The following is a 21,998-nucleotide window of genomic DNA, read 5'->3' on the forward strand; positions in this document are numbered from 1 at the left end:
CAAGTTTCGGGCTGGAGAGATGGCGTAGCGGTTAAGCGCTTGCCTGTGATGCCTAAGGACCCCGGTTCGAGGCTCGGTTCCCCAGGTCCCACGTTAGCCAGATGCACAAGGGGGCGCACGCGTCTGGAGTTCGTTTGCAGAGGCTGGAAGCCCTGGCGCGCCCATTCTCTCTCTCTCCCTCTATCTGTCTCTCTCTCTGTGTCTGTCACTCTCAAATAAATAAATAATTTAAAAAAAATTCAAGTTTCTGTTTCACTTATTAGAGGTTATTATTTCAACAAAATGATATATTTATAGCAATTTTCTATGTGACTCAGAAAATGGCAACATCTATGAAGTATTTCTGTTCAAGCCTATTATATCCCTCGAGTGTCAACTCTGAAAGGCTTGCTTCTCTATGGGAAAATCGTAGATGAGGTTTGGTTTCTGGACAAGCCCACCAAAACCTACTGAACCTATGAAAGCACACATGAAGAAGGGTACTGTCAATACTGGTGAACACTTAGTTACATGCATGCCACAATCAGCTAAAAATGGCAACTGAATTTATATCTCTTCTTTCTAACTAGGCTCCTCTAAAATGCAATGAAGAATAATTGTACAAGCCCTCAAGAAAGCAGGGCACTAATGAAGGGACACTTTCATAAAATCTTCTAAATCAGCACGAGATTGAGGAGCAAAAGGCAGTTATTACCCAAGTGCCAGAGGATGTTAGGATGAGGGTGGAGCCTCTTGGTTCCATGGTACCCCTGGGAGAATCAGCTCTTAGAGGGGCAGTTATCATGGAGGGTGGGAGGAGGAAGCAGCCTACCACTTGCGTCTTCTTTACTACCCCCACTGTCCCACAGCCTAATGACCAGCTACATGTGGCAACTCACAATGAAGAAAAGGCAGTTTAGTTGTGTATTTATTTACTTTTTTAAGGCATGGTGTTATTCTAGCTCAGGATGACCTGTAACTCATTCTGTAGCCATCGACTGGCCTTGATCTCATAATAATACTCCTACCTTATCCTCCTGAGTGCTGGGACTAAAGGTGTGTGCTATCATGCCTGGCTAAGAAGGTTAGTTTTGAAAAATTCAGCTGCAGAAGCTTCAGGGTAGGAATACAGAAGGCTGGGGTGAAGTACAAGTAGAAAGCTCTGTGCCAACTCCTGTGACCTCTTCACCTCCTCTCCTCACAAACAGAATGCTAGCACCTAGTGGTACAATCTTCCACGCAGGCGCAGAATGCCTTCTAGAAAAACTGAATGGCTGCCCTTACTCTCTTCAAGACTTTCAAGTTTCTATGGTCTTAATGTGTCCTCCAAAATTCATGTGTTGGAAACCTAATCCCCAATGCAATATTAAAGGGAATGTGGCCTTAGGACGTGAAGGAGTCATGAGGGCTCTTTCCCCATGGATGAGGTAAGTGTCTTTATAACTTCTGCCACCTAAACACAGCATTCCTCTCCTCCAAATAACTCAGCAACAAGATGCATTAGAAATGGGGAGCCAGCCTCACCAGACATCTGAACTTGCTTTGATCTTGGGCTTCTCAACCTCCAAAACTATGAAAAAATAAACCTTTAGTCTTGATAGATGACCCAGTCTGTGGTATTTAGTTATACAGCACAAAAAAGACTTAAATGGGGCTGGAGAGATGAGTCAGTGGTTAAAGACACCTGAAAGCCCACGTTCAATTCTTCAGTACTCTCGTAAAGCAAGATACACAAAGTGATGCGTGCATCTGGAGTTCATCTAGTGGCAGGAGGGCCCTGTGCACCCGTACTCTCTGCCTATCACTCTCTCAAATAAATAAAAAATACATCAATAAAATAGACTTAGATAAAAGCTCTAAAAATTTCAAAACATACATTTATTTATTTGTTTGTTGGGGGGGGGCAGAAAGAGGAGAATGGGCATACCAGGACCTCCAGCTTCTGCAAATGAACTCCAGATGCATGCACCACCTGTACATCTGGCTTATGTGGGTCCTAGGGAATTGAATCTGGGTCCTTTGGCTTTGCAGCCAAGTGCCTTAACCACTAAGCCATTTCTCCAGCCCTAGTAAGGCTACTATTATCTTTTTTTTACCCCACTAATATTTATTGAGTGCACTGGAAAAGCAATAAAGACTAAGGCAGACATGGTCCAACAAGTTACTGTCTTGATTTCTTCTCATTTTACCCTTGTCTCTCCTGTAATAGGAGCACTATTTTCAAAATGCAGGACACAAGGTGGGCACGGTGGCACACATGTTTAATTTTAGCACTAGGGAGGCAAAGGTAAGAGGATCTCTATGAGTTCGAGGCTAGTCTAGTACTACAGAGTGAGTTCCACGTCAGCCTGGGGTAGTGTGAGACCAAATCTTGGAAAAAAAACAAAAACAAAACAGGGCTTGTAGAGATGGCTTAATGGTTAAGGTGCTTGCCTGCAAAGCCTAAGGACCTATGTTTTACTCGCCAGGTCCCATGCAAGCCAGATGCACAAGTGACTCAAGCACCCAAGATAGCACATGCATCTGGAGTTCAACTGCAGTGGCTGGAGGCCTGGAGTGTCATTCTCTCTCTCATAAAAACAACAACAACAAAAATGCAGAATGCCATTAGCTCCTTACCGACTTCTTCACTATAACTTAGTAACCTACTGGATCTTGGCCCAGTTTCATCAGGTTTTTTTTTTTTCTATACCCGAAATGCCAATGTCAATGGAGACCTTTTTAAGCATGAGATGCCTGGAAAAGATTTCATGGGCCAAACCTTCTCACCTCCCATCCCCTCTACTCACTGGCTAACTCAGCTTGATCATTTCTTCCTCAGGTTTACATTTTCAACCATACTCTCCCAAACATACTACATTGTTGTACTTAATTTACATTTTACTAGTAGATTACTTGTTTATAGTGTCTAACTTCCTCCACTAGTTAACCATGTGCTTCACAGAGAACAAAGACAGTCTATGCTCACCATCCTCTCTCCTGCAATGGCCCTGAAGGAGCTCCCTGGGGGAGGGGGGCATTGCTTCTAGAAGAAAATAACAGCTTCTTGTTTCCTATATTATTCACACATTTTTTCATTGTTTTTCTTTTATTTTGATATGTTGACCAGGCTCGTCTCAAACTCATGGGTTCAAGTGAATCTCCCAGCTTAGCCTCCCAAGTAGCTGGGACTACAGTTGACTACCTCCATGCCTGGCTTCACTGTTTTTTTTTTTCTTATTATTATTTTTTAAAAAGCTTCATATTTATTTAGCTTTCTAACTCTCTGCTTGTGCCTTCAACACCTTCATGACGATTTTCTGCTCCTCAGTAAGGAAAGCTCACTTGATCCTGTCATGGACACATTTAGCACGCATGGAACCACCATAGGCCCGGCTGACATGTTTTTGTGTTTTGGACAATCTCATAAGGACTTTAGGTCTCACAGCACGAACCCCTCGAAGTCAGCCTGGGCACACGCCCAGGGCAAGGCAAGTAAAGGCTACACATGAGCACTGGGTGGTGCAAGCATCTGGAGTTCAATTGTAGTGGCTGAGGCCCTTCTGTCTCTCTAAAATAAATAAATAATATAGGGATTATATAGCATGACTCCTTTTATTTAAAAACAATGAAGCCAAGGTATGGCAGCTTGGTTCTTCTCAGTGTCTGTCTTCTTGACAATCGGCTGCCATCTGAGGAGCTGCTCGAGCAGGACGTCCTCAGGGGTCGAGCTGCACTCAGATTGGTCCAGCGTTTGACATACCATCATAGGCTTTCCTACAACACAGCCTCTAACAAAACTAGGCCGTCCCGAACCCCTGGTAATAGAATTGTTTACCTGTACACCAAGGAAGTCCAGAAAGCACCTGATGCCTGTTACTAAGAAATGAATATAATGAACCAACTTTTTTTCCCAAAGGAAAAGAGTAACTGAATTAAATACAAAAACAAAGCCTATTTAATCCAAATGAATAAGATGCTAAAATATTTCTCATTCTAATTTTTATTTTTTAGGGGGGAGTGTTAATGAGAGAGAGAGAGAAACGGAGAGAATTGGTGCACCAGGGTCTCTAGTCACTGCAATTAAACCCTAGACACGTGGGCTACCTCGTACACCTGTATCACCTTGTGTATCTGGCTTGGATGGGTTCTGGGGAGTAGAACCTTGGCCCTTTGGGCTTTGCAGGCAAGTGCCTTAACCACTAAGCCATTTCTTCAGCCCATATTTCTCATTCTTTAATGGTTAAATTGATATGATTTATCCTCATCTCACTTCAAGAAGGGTGTATGAATTAATTTCATTACTTTGGTATCTAAAGATCTTTTATCTAAAAAACTGGTTTCCCAAGGACTGGTACAGGTGTCCTCAATTCTCTGAACTTGACTGTTCCTATCTCTCACTTCCATATAATGTAAGTAAAAGTATGTGCTCCACAGACCAGTATGCTAGAAAGGTCTGCTGAGGCCAGCCTATCTGGGTTTTGAATTCCAGTTCTGTTCCTCCCAGCTCTGCAGCCTGGTCAAGTTAGTTGACTTCCAGAGACAGTTTCATCATCTAGAAAATGCAGCTACACCTCACAAAGTTGCCTTGGGAACTGAAGAGATGAAAAAAGTAAAGCACCTAGCCAGGTATGGTATCACATGCCTTTATCTCAGCATTTTGGGGGAAAAGGTAAGAGGATCACCATGAGTTCTAGGCCAGCCTGGAACTACAAAGCGAGTACCAAGTCAGCCTGGACTAAAGTAAGACCCTACCTCAAGAAAAAAAAAAAAAAAAAGCTGGGCATGGTGGCGTACACCTTTGATGCCAGCACTCAGGAGGCAGAGGTAGGAGGATTGCTGTGAGTTCAAAGCCACCCTGAGACTACATAGTGAATTCTAATTCTAGGCCAGCCTGGGCTGGAGTGAGACCCTACCTTGAAAAACCAAAAACAACAACAACAACAACAACAACAACAACAAACCCTAACAAAATGATGTAAGTATTCAAATAGAAAGACTGTCAACAGCAGATAACAATTCCTATAGGGAAATTTGTAAACCCTTTGGGACAAAAATGAATCATTTCAACACACCTCCCACAGCTAATCCAAGGTCCAAGGTTGCTCACAATCAACAACTGTAATTCCAGTTTTCCTTCCACTGTTTTCCAAAGCAACAAAAGGTAAAATGCGAAAAAACAAAGTGAAAGGATAACGAAGTGGGTGGGGCGGGGATGCAGCTCAGTTGGTAGAGTGCTTGCATGGTGCCCTGGGCTCAATCCTGCATCAAAGTAGGCATGGTGGTGCATGTCTGTGACCCCAGTACTCAGGAAGTACAGACAGGAAGATCAGAATCTCAAGATCTTCTCAACTATATAGTGAGTCTGAAGCTATAGTTTGAGGTACATGAAACACTGTTTGAATAGGGAGGGGGATTCACAGAACTGGTTAAGTCAACACTTGCAAATTAAAACATTGGTTATAGCCCTTTTCCAAACTAAACCTTCATAAGTAAGTATGGGATCCTCTTGTCATTTATGTTATTTGAACTGTTACTACCTTTCTAGAAACTGCAACCCCTGCTGCCATTCTTTGTCTGCATCACATATCTGGAAGCCTTCTCTACCCCAAACACCATTGCAGTCTATCTACATTCCCATCTACCCTTCTTTGAACACCAAATATTACCTCCTCCTCTCTGGAGTCTTTGCTAGCTCCCCACAACTATTATATTCCCCCTCTTCATCTTTAAGCCAACCAGATCCCCACCAATACGCATTTCTAGCTATTTATATAATCTTCTCTACTGGGATATACAAACTTCTTAAAGACAGAATAAATCTTACTCAAATTCTCACATGCAGCTCTATCAGAAACTCACCCATGGCCTTGCACACAGTGAGTACTCAATAATTTTTTCTGAGTCAATTAGCAAGCAGCCACCTTATGGATATAGACAAGGATGGAAAGAATCCAGCTTTTGCAAGAGCAAGCACAATATTTACAAGAAAACTAATGTGGGGACAAATGAAAAGAAATCAGAATAAGTGAATGCAGTCCAAGAAGCATCTTAATACTGAGGTTACAAAAGACTCACCTTGGTTATTAAGGTGACAGAATGTATAGCTAGAGGCTACCACTAAACCAATCCGCCTAACCTTGTCTCCCTGCCTGGGTCTTTAAGGATTTACTCTATGGATTTTTCTACTCTTGGACTCAGTGTTGCATTGTGACTCTTCTCCAGAGATAAGGCCTATGCTTTGGAGGGAACGACAAATTCATCCATTAAATAAAGTAAGGCTATTTTCAAAGCCCATAATATTTCACTAAGCTTGGCCATAGGGTTAAAATTTATTGGCCCAAACTAAAAATATTTTCATCAGATCCCATATATTTCATTAGACTTAATATATAGTGTCTCTCAATGTCTAATCATTAACTACAAGTGTAAGTAAATCACTCTCAGTACTAGGCCTTGGTATACAAAGACAAAGCATTCTTAATGCTAAAGAACTGCTTTTTCTTAACTTGCTTTTCCTTTCTTTTTATTAAGAGAATAATAATTATGTAAGAAGTGACAGCATAAAGCTACTCTTTCCAATCTTTGCTCCAAAGAACAACACATGGAGTATGCTATTGTTTTAAGTTTTCCAGCAGTCCCCCTTTCCAATATTCTGCTCCTCAGTCAGACACAGGTCTTGGTATGTATTTTTTTCCCCTTTTACCTATAATAAAGGTGAGCAGAAGAGTTATACATCCTTTGAGCTATCGACTGTTATTCTTTAACAGTATTTCTTTTAACAGCATCGGACAATCTATCATTTGTGTTGAAAGAATGAAGAAGTCATACCAAACTAGAGGGTTCACAAGTAACAAGCTGGAAAGGCAGTACTAACTTGTACTCTGTAATTATGTCCTTTAAGGATGAAAAGCCTAGCTGAAACCAACTCTCCTTCTTTCCACATCCTCCCTTGAGCACTCAGATGCCAATAACTCTTCAGCTCCACCAGGATCGATACTCCATTGATCCTGCCACCTTCCGGCATCGCTCATCCTCTTCTCATGTGCTCACTCCCTCTTTACCAGATGGATAAGATGCCTTGGTTCCTCAGGACAATCACTCTTGGTATATATCATCAATGCTCCTGCAGGCTGCTCCTTTGTCATGCAGATCCACAATCCTTTGGTATGGGTGGGTGTACATTGCAATTCAGAAATTTTAAAATTTACATATATCATGAATGAACGTCTGAACGTCCCAGCAGTCTTGGGCAGCATCCCAAAGTCAAACATGATATTCTTTATCAAAACCTATGCACATTCCCACTAAGTGGGGTTAAGTAACCTTGTAAATACCTGCATCACCATTCAGACCAGGTGCTGTATCTCAGCAGCTGGCCAAGCTTACCAAACAAAAACAAAATAACAACAACAAAATGTCCAGAACTTTTTTGATTTTGTAATTGTGGATAATTATGTGCCTGTATTTCCTGGGCAAAACTCCAAGTTATGTTTTTACTTTTTTTTGTTTGTTTTGTTTTTTGAGGTAGGGTCTCACTCTGGTCCAGGCTGACTTGGAATTCACTATGTAGTCTCAGGGTGGCCTCTAACTCACAGCGATCCTCCTACCTCTGCCTCCTGAGTGCTGGGATTAAAGGTGTGTGCCAGCATACCTGGCATAATTCCAAATTATGTTAAATCTCACTATGTGCACCCAAACAGGCTCACATGGCTATAGAAAAAGAAAAGCCTATGCTCACTGGTCTCCATCATCCTAATACCATGAACCCTAATTCCAGGGACTTCAGTTTTCTGTGACGTTTCCTAGCTCTTTTTCTCTTATACTCTTGATGATAACTTTTCTGGATCTTCCCTTTTCCCAAACTCCTAGGTCCTCTATGAGTTTACAACCCATAGCCCACCAGTCATATCCAGCCCAGAATAGCTTTGCATTGGCCCAACACAAAGTTTTAAACTTACTAAAAATATTATGAGGAGGCTACAGAGAAGGCTTAGTGGTTAAAGGCATTTGCATGCAAAGCCCGGCAGCCTGAGTTTGATTCCCCAATACCCACATAAAGTCAGATGCACAAAATGACCCATGTGTTGAGTGACTCTGTACCATGGAAGGATACTAAACACTATTTCTGCATCTACTAAGATAATCATGGTGTTTTTTGTTTGTTTGTTTGTTTGTTTTTGAGGTAGGGTTTCACTCTAGTCTAGGCTGACCTGGAATGCACTTTCTATTCTCAGAGCGCCCTCAAACTCACGGCATTCCTCCTACCTCTGCCTCCTGAGTGCTGGGATTAAAGGCACGTGCCATCATGCCCAGCTTCGATGATAGTTTTTGTCCTCAGTCTATTGGCAGAATATATTATATTTATTGGTTTCTGATACTAAACTAGCTTTATATTGGGTTAAGACTCATTAATGGTAGTGTATAATCCTCTTCATGATTGCTGGACTGTTTTATGACTTGTTTTGTGGTGCTGGAGATCAAATCTAGGGCCTTGTACATGCTATGCAAGTGCTCTGCCACAGAACCACACATCTATTCCTGAGTTTGCAGAATTTTGTATCCATATTCATAAGGAACACTTCTTTCTTTGTGTTGTTTTTGTCTAGTTTTGGTATTAGGGTAACACTGGATTTCCTCCTTTTTCATTTTTTTTTCCCCAAGGTAGGGTCTCACTTTAGCCCAGGCTGACCTGGAATTCACTATGTAGTCTCAGGATGGCCTTGAAGTCACGGTGATCCTCCTACCTCTGCCTCCTGAGTGCTAGGATGAAAGGTGTGCAAAAAATAAATAAATAAATAAATAAAAATAAAAATTATATGGGGTTAGAGAGAAGGCTCAGTGGTTAAGATACTTGCCTGCAAAGCCTAAGGACCCAGGTTCAATTCACCAGGACCCATGTAAACCAGATGCACAAGGTGGTACTGTGTCTGAAGTTTGTTTGCAGTGGCTAGAGGCCCTGGTGCACTCATTCTCTTTTTCTCCACCACCAATTAATAAATAAAAATAAAATACTTTTAAAAATTATCAAACAGCATTAATTAAGACTTTTTACAAGTTACAAAGAAACTGCTTAGGGAATTTATATGTATGTTGAGGGATAAATCAGTATATGCTAATCCATGTTTGATGAGTACTTGTGATAAGACAACTTCTTTCTTAAGGGAGAACATTGTTATACTTTTGTATTAAGGGCTCTTTCACCAGTTATTTCTCCTTTTAAAATTTAATTAATGCTTTAATTTTATTTTTTTGTGTGTTTATATGCGCACATGTGTGTGGGGAGGCCAGAGGTTCAGTGTCTTCCTCAATCCCTTTCCACTTTATTCTTTGAGACACAGTCTCTCACTAACCCACACTCATTGAGCAGTACTAGCTAGCCAGTGAACCTCAAGGGTTTTTCTGCCTCCCTAGTACAGGAATTACAGGCATGCACTACCACATATGGCATTTGTTTAGGTTCTGGGTATCAAAGCTCAGGTCTCCCCCACCCCCAAAAAAGCTTCAGGTCCCCATGCTTGTGTGGAAAGTACTTTATCCACTGAGTCATCTCCCTAGTCTTGAGTCATATATATATATATATATATATATAAAAGTTTTTGGTTTTTCGAGGTAGGGTCTCACTCTGGTCCAGGCTGACCTGGAATTAACTCTGTAGTCTCAGGGTGGCCTTGAACTCACGGCGACCCTCCTACCTCTGCCTCCCGAGTGCTAGGATTAAAGGCGTGCGCCACCACGCCTGGCTTTAAGTCATATTTTTAAAGAGGAGCTATAAGGGTTGAAGAAGATGGCTTAGTGGTTAAGGCGTTTGCCTGCAAAGCCAAAGGACCCTAGTTCGATTCCCCAGGACCCATGTAAGTCAGATGTACAAGGTGGCACATGCAGCTGGAGTTCATTTGCAGTGGCTGGAGGCCCTGGCATGCCCATTCTCATGCTTTCTCTATCTCTCCCTCAAATAATTAAATAAACAAAATATATTTTAAAGAGGAGCTATGTGACTGCATAAAATTTGAGAGAGCTTTGTTCTTTTTAGATAACACAAGTTCCTTGGGGAAGGGCTTTTGTCTTATTAGCCTTTTTTTTTTTTTAAATTAATTATTTATTTATTTGAGAGTGACAGACACAGAGAGAAAGACAGATAGAGGGAGAGAGAGAATGGGCGCGCCAGGGCTTCCAGCCTTTGCAAACGAACTCCAGACGCGTGCACCCCCTTGTGCATCTGGCTAACGTGGGACCTGGGGAACCGAGCCTCGAACCGGGGTCCTTAGGCTTCACAGGCAAGCGCTTAACCGCTAAGCCATCTCTCCAGCCCCTTATTAGCCTTTTAAATCCAACAGCTAGAAGAAAAATATTAACAGAATCAAGGGCATAATTGCATAAAAATGATATACCTGGACTGTCAGAGTACAAACATTTCCAATGTATCTAGGAAGAATGCTCACAAGTGAATTATAATGTGTAAACAAGAAGCAGCTTGGTTTCAACATCTGGAGTGAGGTGCATTCTCCTTGGCTTCCTCAATATTCTTGTGAAAGATAGTTTGGAATTGATGATCTCTATAAATACAACCTGGCTTCAAAATAATAATTTTTCTCTTCTAGATATACAATATACATACTAAAATTTTTATTAATTTATTTGTGTGTGTGTGCACGCCTCCTGCCACTGCATACTGACACCAGATGCTTGCATTACTTTTTGTGTCTGACTCCTATGGGTGGCTTAGGCATTGAACCCAGGCCAGCAGGCTTAACAAGCAAGCAGATAACTTGCTGGGCCATTGCTCCAGATGCGCGCGTGTGCCTGCGTGAATGTTATGTGTGTGTGTGTTTAAGCAGGGTCAGATTCTAGCCCAGGTTGACCTGGAACTCATTTTGTAGTTGTATAAGAATATCCTTGGCTTAAAATATTAGCCAGAAGAAAATAGCAACAAGGTTTCACAAATTCACTTTGTAGCCTCCTGAGTGCTAAGATTAAAGGTGTGAGCCATCACATCTGACTACACACACATATTTAAATTTATTTGAGAGCCAGAAAGAGAGAGAGAGAGAGAGAGAGAGAGAGAGAGAGAATTGGTATGCCAGGGTCTCAGCCATTCAGCAATCAAACTCCTGACACTTATGCCACCTAGTGGGTATGTGTGACTTTGTGCTTACCTCACATTTGTGCATCTGGCTTACATGGAATCTGGAGAGTTGAACATGAGTCCTTAGGCTTTGCAGGCAAGCACCTTAACTGCTAAGCCATCTCTCCAACCCTACACATACATTTTTAAACAGACTTAAGATTTCTTCACTAAGTCATTTTCCCTATGAGTTACTTTGAAGGAGTAATATAAAGATACCAAATCCTTATGCCTATTTGAGCAAAGAAGTAGTGTTCTCATTTTTTTGAGACATACCAAATTCTTCAACTTGAGCTACAAAAACATTGCTGGTATCCTGCATTTAAAAATATTTTTTGTTCATTTTTTATTTATTTATTTGAGAGCGAAAGACACAGAGAGAAAGACAGATAGAGGGAGAGAGAGAGAATGGGCACGCCAGGGCTTCCAGCCACTGCAAACGAACTCCAGATGCGTGTGCCCCCTTGTGCATCTGGCTAACGTGGGACCTGGGGAACCGAGCCTCGAACCGGGGTCCTTAGGCTTCACAGGCAAGCGCTTAACCGCTAAGCCATCTCTCCAGCCCATCCTGCATTTAATTTACATGCAACCAGCACATAGATACTGTTGCTTATTAGTACAAAAAAAGAGGCAATTTTGGCTATGTTATCTGTAGTAAACTCTCCAGGCAGCACTTGTGTTTGAAAAAGTTTTTTCCACAGTTCTGAACCAATTCCTATCTCTTTCCTAGCCAGTCCCACAAAATGTATTGTTTGAGGCTTTGTTCTGAGCTCCCTTTGTTAAATGAAGTAGTAATAAAATCATGCTCTGATGCTTTTTAAAACAAGAAACCAAAAGAAATGAGAGTCAGTCATGCATATTTCCCCTGATGTTATTATCTGATGAAAATTCTGGACCTTCCATTTAAAATGCAGCTTTTCCAGACATGGTGGTGAATACCTGTAATGCCAGCACTCAGAAAGTAGAGCCAGGAGGATCAGGAGTTCAAGTCCAGTCTCTGATATATAGCCACTTTGAAGTTGACCTGGGCTATAAAAGACTGTGTCAAAGAAACAAAAATGAAATAAATAAAATGTGGCTTTAGTCCTCTTGTTCTATGGTAGCTCCCACAATAATGAATCCAAACTAACAATCAAATGCTATACTTGGATCTCAACAATGATAGATATACAAGGCAGCATTACTACTGGAAAGTATCTAACAGATAGAATAGGAGCTGCAATGTATCACAAATAAAATTCCTATAACCAGTACAAAAATTAATCTTGTAATTGTTAGAATTTAGTTGGACTTTGGCATTTGGTTTGGAGTTTTTTATTTTCTATTTTTTTTTGTTTTGTTTTGTGAGAGAGGCATGGGGGGGGGGAGAATATGGGTGTGATGCTAGAGCTTCTAGCCCCTGCAAACAAACTCCAGATGCATGTAAAACCTTGTGCATCTGGTTTACGTGGGTACTGGGGAATCAAATCTGGGTCCTTAGGCCTTGCAAGCAAGCCTTAATGACAGCAATCTCTGCAGCCCTGATTTGTATATTTTTGATTTTTTGAGGTAGGGTCTCTCTCTGGTCCAGGCTGACCTGTAATTAACTATGTAGTTTTAGGGTGGCCTCCAACTCACTGTGATCTTCCTACCTCTGCTTCCTGAATGCTGGGATTAAAGGCGTGCACCACCATGCCCAGCTTTTTTTTTAAAAGAGCATTTACTATGCTCTTTAACTAAGTGCCTAGTTCCCTGCCATATTTTCAGCCATAACTTCAATTTTCAAATTTATGTACTTTATATACACGTCCTATCTAAAATCACCACTAGGTCTATGTGCAATAAATTCCATTAGATTTTAAGAGACATTATACAAAGCAGGGCATGGTGGCACATGCCTTTAATCCCAGCATTCAGGAGGCAGAGGTAGGAGGATCACCATGAGTTCAAGGCCACCCTGTGACTAAATAGTGAATTTCAGGTTAGCCTGACCTCAGAAAACCAAAAAGAAAAAAAAAAAAGAAAGAAAAGAAAAGAAACACTATACAGATCCCAAATGACAACATTTTAGAAAGAATTAAAAGCAAAAAAGACTGTTCTATTCAAAAGGTATCTATTTTTTCTAATAATACATTAGCTAGAGCAGGTTTATATCAAACTTTAAAACATATTATCAACCATCTACTGTCATGTTAGTACAGAGAATACTGTACTGCCATTACCTGCAGGGATGATGTGAGACATCGTTGATTTTAACTACAATATAAATGCATACAAGTAGAAGTCACCACCATATCAACTGTCCATATTAACTTCTCAGAATTAAATTAAAGAAAACCAACTTATAAGACAGCTTGCTGCTTCTCTATTTCCCAACATTATCAACTTTTAATAGTTCACCAAATTAGGAATTACTTGTTTATGACATTATAAAATATCTTGGATACAGAGGTCCAGCATGTGGCAAGGTCAGTGCTCAGGTGTGTCCTGATGGCAATGAAAGGAGAAATCTAACCTATTGAAGCGGTCAGTGTAAAGCAAGGTGGGCTGACAAGATGACTGGGCAGTTCAGGCGCTTGCCTGCGAAGCCTAAGGACCCATGTTCCATCTCTCTCCAGACCCCATGTAAGACAGATGCACAAAGGTGACACAAGCACAAGGTCACACATGCTCACTAGGTGGCTCAAGTGTCTGGAGTTTGCAGTATCTAAGGGGACCCCCCTCAGGGGGAAAAAAAAAAAGCAAAGGGACTGGAGAGATGGCTTAGTGGTTAAGGTGCTTGCCTGCAAAGCTAAAGGGCCCAAGTTCAATACCCTAGGACCCATGTAAGCCAGATGCTCAAGGTGGTGGATACATCTGGAGTTTATTTGCAGCCCCTGAAAGTCCTGGTACGCCCATTCTCTTTCTCTCCTTCCTCTTGCTCTCTCTCTCTCAAAAAAAAAAAAAAGAAAAGAAAAGAAAAAGAAAAAGAAAAGAAAGAAAACCAGCCAGGTATGGTGGTGCACACCTTTAATCCCAGCACTGCGAAGTCAGAGGTAGGCCACCCTGAGACTACATGGTAAATTCTAGGTCATTCTGAGCTACAGAGTGAGGCTCTACCTCAAAAAAAAAAAAAAAAGAAAAGGCAATGTTTGGGGCTGGAGATGGCTTAGCAGTTAAGGTGCTTGCCTACAAAGCCAAAGAACCCACGTTCAATTCTCCAGGACCCACGTAAGCCAGATGCACAAGGTGGTACATGTGTTTGAAGTTCGTCTGAAGTGGCTAGAGGCCATGGCATGCTCATTCTCTATCTGCCCCTCTCTCTCTAATAAATAAATAAAAATAAATATTAAGAAAAGCAATTGCCAAGCGTGGTGGTGCACGCCTTTAATCCCAGCACTCGGGAGGCAGAGGTAGGAAGATCATCGTGAGTTCGAGGCCACCCTGACACTCCATAATGAATTCCAGGTCAACTTGAGCTACAGAGAGACCCTACTTCGGGGAAAAAAACAAAACAAAACAATGTTTGGGCTGGAGGCTTAGCAGTTAAGGCGTAGGACTCAGGTTTAATTCCCCATTACCCACATAAACCAGATTCAGAAGGTGGTGCATGCATCTGGAATTCATCTGCAGTGGCTAGAGGCCCCTGGTGTACCCATTCCCTCCCTCCCCCCTCCTCCCTTTCAAATAAATAAAATATTTTAAAAATGTTTTAAAAAGGCAAAGTTTAAAGCTGGGCACACACTCTTAATCCTAGTACTCAGAAGGCCAAGGTAAGAGGACTGCCATGAGTTCACTGCCAGCCAGGTAGTGAATTTCAAGTCAGTCTGGGCTACACGGAGAACCTACTTTGAAACTCACTCCCCCCAAAAATCAAAGTTTAAACTACGTGTGATAATACACCCTTTAATCCCAGCACTAAGCACTAAGGCAGGAGAATCCCTGTGAGTTCAAAAATACCCTGGGACTACATAATGAGTTCTAGGTCAGCCTGGGCTAGTGTGAGACTACCACACACATACACAGAAACAAAATTTACTAGTTTGAGGTCTAGGATATGAAATGATCAGTTATTTTATTTAGCTTGTTATTAAGGGCAGTCACATCACAATATGAGTATCTTGTGAGGATTAAATAAAGATGTCAACCACCTATCAACTTAATCCAAGAGCTGATAACTAGTGCTTAGCAAATGTCGATTCTTCTCCAAATCTTTAAAAACTCAGGCTTATCAAGACAAAGATCATCTGGTAGTTTACAAAAAAATAAGCCAGGAAAAACAAAACTTTAAGTGACGATACAAATAACACATCTTAATAGAACTCACTGTTATAAAGCAGTAGACAGGACCAATGAAAATGAAAAACAGATACTGAAAACATTTCTAAATGGCTATCCTTCATGGTCACTTACAACGTTCTGTTTTGTGAAATTGTCTGTAGGGATGAACTTTGACAAGAAATAGAGTAAATGAGACTACTTTCACTGGAAAGCAAAGCCTTACAATGCTTTTCTGCAGCAGGTGAACAGTACCTCTCATAAACCGTCACACTGCCTCCTTCAGGCTTTCAGCAAATCTACTTTCCAAATAAACCAGAACTTGAAAGCTACTTTTCTTCATTAGACTTAAGTAACAGGAGTTCAATAAGTCATCTGCTGTCTAAAGAAAAAAAACAAAAAAACTAACAATGTATTATTTCTTTTAATTCTAAGAAAATGAAGCTTATTTATTTACAAACTGAACATTATAATGCCATAGTGAATTTTTTATGGCTCAAAACTGAAATATTTAAGAAATGAAGGAATATAGAAACAGTAAGACTTGAGCTGGGTGTGGTGGAACACACATTTAATCCCAGCACTCGAGAGGTAGAGAGAGATAGGCGGATCACTGAGTTTGAGGCCAGCCTTAGAATACAGAGTGAATTCCAGGTCAGCCTGAGCTAAGAGTGAGGCCCTACCCTGAAAAAACAAAAAGGAAAAAAAAAGGAAGAGTAAGACTTGGCCTAAGCAGTCTGAAGATCAAGGACTAATATGGCCATGTGCTATGTGCCTTTAGCAAGCTACTAATTTTTCAGAGACTCTAATTCTTCTAAAAGACTTTGTAGCTCTAAGAAATGATAAGGTTAAAATGTAATTCCAGGGCTGGGGAGATTGCTCAGTGGTTAAAGGCATTTTCTTGTAACTCTGGTTCAATTCCTCAGTACCCATGTACAGCCAATGCACAAAGTAGTACATGCATCTGGAGTTCATCTGCAGCAACGAGTGGCCTTGGCATGCCCATACTATCTGCACTCTCTCCCTTTTCTTCTCCATTGGCAAATAAATTTTAATAAAAATGTAATTCCAAGGCTGGAGAGATAGCTCTACACTTAAGGTATTTGTCTGCCAAGCCTAAGGACCCATGTTCAATCTCCCAGTACTTACATAAAACCAGATGCACAAGATGGTGCATACATCTGGAGTTCATTTGCAGTGGCTAGAGGCCCTGGCGTACCCATTTTCTCTCTCTCTTTCTCTCTCTCTCTGCTTCCTTCTCTCTCTCTCTCAAATAAATAAATAAAGCCAGGCATGGTGGTGCATGCCTTAAATCCCAGCACTCAGGAGGTAGAAGTAGGAGGATCACTGTGAGTTCAAGGCTACCTTGAGGCATAGTGAATTCCAAGTCAACCTGGGCTAGAGTGAGACCCTACTTCAAAGAACCAAAAATAAATAAATAAATAAAATATTTAATCCCAGCGCTTGGGAGGCAGAAGTAGGAGGATTGCCATGAGTTTGGAGGCCACCCTGAGACTACATTGTGAATTCCAGGTCAGCCTGTACTAGTATTTATTTGAGAGAGAAAGAGGCAGAGAGAGAGAGAGAGAATGGGTGTGCCATGGGCTCTAGTCGCTGCAAAAGAACTCCAGACGCATGTGTTCCGTACTGCCTCTGGCTTATGTAGGTCCTGAAGAATAGAACTTGAGTCCTTTGGCTTCACAGGCAACCAACCACTAAGCCATCTCTCCAGCACAATAAAATATATTTCTTTCTTTCTTTTCTTCAAGGTAGGGTCTCTAGCTCAGACTGACCTGGAATTCACTATGTCGTCTCAGGGTGGCCTCAAATTCATGGTGATCCTCCTAGCTCTGCCTCCCAAGTGCTGGGATTAAAGGTGTCCACCACCATGTCCAGCTCCAACAATTTTTTTTTTTAATGTAATTCCAACACTTGGGAGGCCCTGAGGTAGGAAGATTGAGAATTTCAAGTCAGCCTGAGCCACAAAGTGAGACCCTATCTCAGAAAAGAAAAATAAATAACATAAAAAAATTTAAATGAGGCAATTTATGATTATCTGACACACACACACACACACATGAATTACTATTAAATAATATAGGTACTTTAGAAGTTCAAGGCCCATTAAGAAACAAAGAAAATAAGAGTGAAAATGAATGTGTGTGAGCAAAAGGGATGAGGGGTGGTGACTCTAACCTCACACATCATTCTCAATAGTTAGGGCATTTACACAGCCTCATAATACCTGAATTAACCAAGTAAGCCCTTAAACCCTTACAATGAAACATTAAAATTCAATGTGGCTATAATCTCTTCCTTACAAAACATGGACACAAGGAGTTTGGACTCAAGTGTGTTTAAAAAAAGGGGGGAGGGAGAATGTATTATATTCACCATCCAGCTCTTCCATATGACCATATTTTTAAAAGAAAGGAAAACTCACAGGCCCATTGTAATACATTGTGCCACTTCTGAATGCAACACTTAGCTCCAGCTTACTACTCTGACAAATAAAGGAAAGCACTTTATGAAGCCAATTTAATTGGGAGGTGACAGAAAACATACAGCCATTTTCTTTAGCCTTATCGTTGAATTGGCTTCAGTTCCAATCTCTGGCAAATCCCACTCAACAGAAGAAATTAACCAGGTCAGCAGAACAGGTGCTATGTTGTGTCTGTCAAGGGCCTGGCATCACCACAATTACTTGCACACAATGAAGCAGTAATCTTTACAGATCATCTCTCCCAAGCAGCGTATTGGGAGGGGGAGGAAAGCTGAAGGGGGGGGGGGGGTGAAGGGGCAATGAGAAGAGGAATAGGAAGAAAAGAGAAAAGGCAAGAAAGGAAAATGAATGTGCAGCTGCCTAGCAGCTCAGCAGATGTCGGGACGTGATGTACGAGGCTAGGATAAGCTGTCGGAGCCTGCTGCCAAAGAGTGGTAAGTGATTAAAGCCTGAACAGTTCTAAGTGCCATATTTAGAATCTGTGGGGTTTCAAGACTTGCACCCATGCCTTGCTGTGCTGCCAGATGTTGGCAATTGGTCCAGTTCCTACTGACTGCATGGATGGCAGCAGTTGGTACAGCGGCAAAGCAATCTGGAATGCTTCCGGAGATGCTGTACATTAACAAGTGTCACCCATCATTCACCTTTACAGAAGGCTGAAACAACTCCAATTTGCTGCCACTTCCCTCTTGGGAAACAGCCAAGATAAAGTTGCGCCTGGCAGCCCCATTTGTTTCACTCAGGTGTTTCAGCTGCCTTGCTGACCTCTATTAGTTTAAGTTTTAATTTAGATTAACCCCAGCACCCCAATTAACCAGCAAGGGGAAAAGCTAAGATGTGACTAGTCATAACTCTGAAATCAGAATTTATTGAAGTTAAAATTATTAATTGGATGAAGGGCCAATCAAGTAATGCTATTTCTTCTTAAACAAACCTCCAGACCCAAAAAGAAAAAAAAAGGAAGAAAAAAAGTATTTCAAACTAAAGATTGTCGAGGGAATCAGCTTCTCTCCACTAATTTTAGTTTACTTTATTAAGCTTACTTAACTGATACTGCACTTTACAACCAACAATGTTCACTTCAGTTAATGACAAGCAAAATGTATTTTAATATATTTTTTTCATTTATTTGAGACAGGAAAAGAGGCAGAGAGAGAGAGAATGGGTGCACCAGGCCTTCTAGCCACTTCAAACGAACTCCAGATGCATGAGCTACCTTGTCTGAGGTCTTTTGGCTTTGCAGGCAAGCACCTTAACCGCTAAGCCATCTCTCCAGTCCAGCAAAACATTCTTGATTGTCTCCTGTGATCCCCCACAATTAGGCAGCATTAATATTGGGTTTTAGGTACTTCCTCAAACAATCCAGAACAAAGCACAGTTCCCCACTCTTCTGACACGGGAAGAGAAGGAAAAGAATCACAACCTCTGACTAGAAGCAGCTGGGCTACACCAACACTCAACACTCTCATCATTAGTTTTCACAGTCACTTATGGCAACAATTTTATCAAGTATTAAATGAACTAAAAGGTTAGGAAAAAGCCTCTCTTAGTATAAACTCAAAGATATTCCCAATAAGGAATCACTATGTTCTGGATTTACATGTAATTTTCTTAAGCAGTTTCTTCCTTCATAGCCACATGCAAGGACCAAACTTCAACAAGCAGTTGCAAATTCTCTGGTCAAAGTTATCTAAAAATTTGGCAGAAAAAATTGTATTTTGATAAACAATGGTTCAACAAAAGCTAGTATATCACAGTATCCTCAATTCTCCGCCAAGCAAGAAAGCACATTCTGTTAAGTATAATTTAAGATTCAGGAGATTCAGGAGTGCTGAAAGTTATTATAACTCTTCAGAACAGCCTAAATATTTGTGTCCACTTGATCAATCACCAGCATTCTTATTTCATTTTTAATTTTTATTTATTTGAGAGCAAACAGATGAAGTATGGGCATGCCAGGGCCTCTTGCTACTACAAACTCCAGACATATATGCCTTTTGTGCTTCTGGCTTTATATTGGTACAGAAGAATCAAACTTTGCAAGCTAACAACTTTAACTACTAAGCCATCTTCTCAGCTCAGCATTATGTTGAAAAGCCGCAAACTAGCAGATCATGTCAGGGAAAGAAGTGGGCGGGGGGGGGGGAGGGGGCTTTTGTGAAGGGAACTGGGCTGGTGTGGGTAGCATATACCTGGAATTTCAGCACTTGGGAGGTGGAAGCAGAAGGATTACAAGTTCAAGACCAGACTGGGTAACAATGTCTCAAGAAAGCCAAAAACCAACCAACCAACCAATCCTTAGAACTACACTATATTTCAACTTTTACCAACTCTCTCTTAACAACTTTAGGTTATTATAATCAACAGTAGCATACATTTATAGTATATATTTAATTGATTTAAACAGGCATTACAAAGATTGAACAGGTTATACAACCGGAAGTACAACTCAACCACTCTGGTATTCCAGCCCTTTAGCACTATGTTCCATTTCCAATAGTAATGAGACAAGAAACCAGATAGAGTGCTGTCCATTAATAAACATTATCAAGAGGTGGGAGTGTAGTTCAGTAATAGAGCTTGCCTAGCAGTATAAGGTCTGGGACTGACCCCCAATGCCAAGGTAAAAAAAGAATGTTATCAAAAATTGCTGAATATCCAGTGTTGTAATCCACACCTGTATGATGACCTGAGGGACTGAATCAAGATCGACAGTTGAGGCTACCCTGCCTGCTACCAGATAAAATAATGTCCAACAGAGAAAGAATAAATCACCTGACACAAAGTTGGATATATTTTATCAATAACTTACACTCCAGCAACAACTACAAAAACAACTGTAGCTGTTTGCACTTCAAAAGGAAAATAAAAACAAGCACAGGCAGAGGTAGGAGGACTGCTGTGAGTTCCAGGCCACCCTGAGACTACACAGTGAATTCCAGGTCAGCCTAGGCTAGAGCAAGAACCAACAAACAAAACAAAACAGAAGGAAACTAACAGTCTAGCATGACCCAATAAGTGAATCTTAAGAAATCCAACTCCTTGAAAGTTATCTTTTGTTCAGAGAAAGAATTCTATCAGCTGTTTTAAAATGCTAAAACCTGGTTTGTAACAAAAGAATAAGACACAAATCTCACCTGATGGTAAAAGTCATCATCATCAAATATTTCTTCATCTAAGTCCTTCAGATGTGCATTGGCAGGGACTTCAGGAACAATCTCCTATGTCAATGAAAAGTAAAAAGGAGTGAGATTATCAAAGTAACTTGGCTACTATAAACAGTACCTCTAATAAACAAATCACTTTTATTTTAACCTAAGATAAAGCTTTTAACATTAAAAAGACTAGCTTACAGTGAGATCCTGCACATACCCACCCACAAAAACAAAAACAAAAACAAAAACAAAGAGAACACAGTTTAATAGAAAAACAGGTCTGTAATTAATTATATACCTGTTAATCCCAGCATTTGAGAGGCCAAAGCAGGAGGATCACAAATTTGTTTTTCAAGGTAGGGTCTCACTCTAGGCCAGGCTGACCTGGAATTCACAATGTAGTTTTAGGATTGGCCTTGAACTCACAGCAGAGATCCTCCTACCTCAGCCTCCCAAGTGCTGGGATTAAAGGCATGAGCTACTTACTATACCTGGCTCCTTCTATTTTTTTCTTTTCTTTTCTTTCTTTTTTTTTTTTTTTTTTGAGATACAGTCTCACAGTGCAATACTTTTTTTAAAAAAACCTAAAATATAAAACTCTTATTAACATTAAAAAAATAGGTAAGAGGACTGGTATGAGTTTGAGGCCAGTCTGGGACTACAGAGTGAGTTCCAGGTCAGTCTGGGCTAGGGCGAAACCCTATCTCAAAAAAAACAAAAAGGCTGGGCGTGGTGGCACACACCTGTAATCCCAGCACTCAGAAGACAGAGGCAGGAGGATCAACGTGAGTTCGAAGCCACCCTGAGAATACAGAATGAATTCCAGGTCAGCCTGAGCTAGAGTGAAACCCTACCTCAAAAAACCAAAAAAAAAAAAAAAAAAAAGGGGGGGGTATGATGGAGTGATGAAGGGGAGATCACCATGGATTAATAGGTAGTTGAGTTGACATATAACCACAAATAATCATATGAAAACATATAGCCTCACTCTAATGAAATCCATATAAATTAATTTTTTTTT

At 40.9% G+C, this 21,998-nt stretch overlaps 1 protein-coding gene across 1 annotated transcript in view; it reads right to left on the reverse strand.

Annotated features, from left to right (window-relative positions):
• The window catches only part of Aatf (apoptosis antagonizing transcription factor), a 113,696-nt gene that overhangs the window by 38,013 nt on the left and 53,685 nt on the right, over nt 1-21,998 (reverse strand). Inside the window, exon 8 of the mRNA XM_004664541.3 lies at nt 20,960-21,043. Within this exon, the coding sequence (XP_004664598.2) occupies nt 20,960-21,043 (84 nt within the window). The remainder of the gene's footprint in view (nt 1-20,959; nt 21,044-21,998) is intronic.

Source organism: Jaculus jaculus, chromosome 9, assembly GCF_020740685.1.
Source record: "Jaculus jaculus isolate mJacJac1 chromosome 9, mJacJac1.mat.Y.cur, whole genome shotgun sequence".
NCBI classification, from domain to species: domain Eukaryota; kingdom Metazoa; phylum Chordata; class Mammalia; order Rodentia; family Dipodidae; genus Jaculus; species Jaculus jaculus.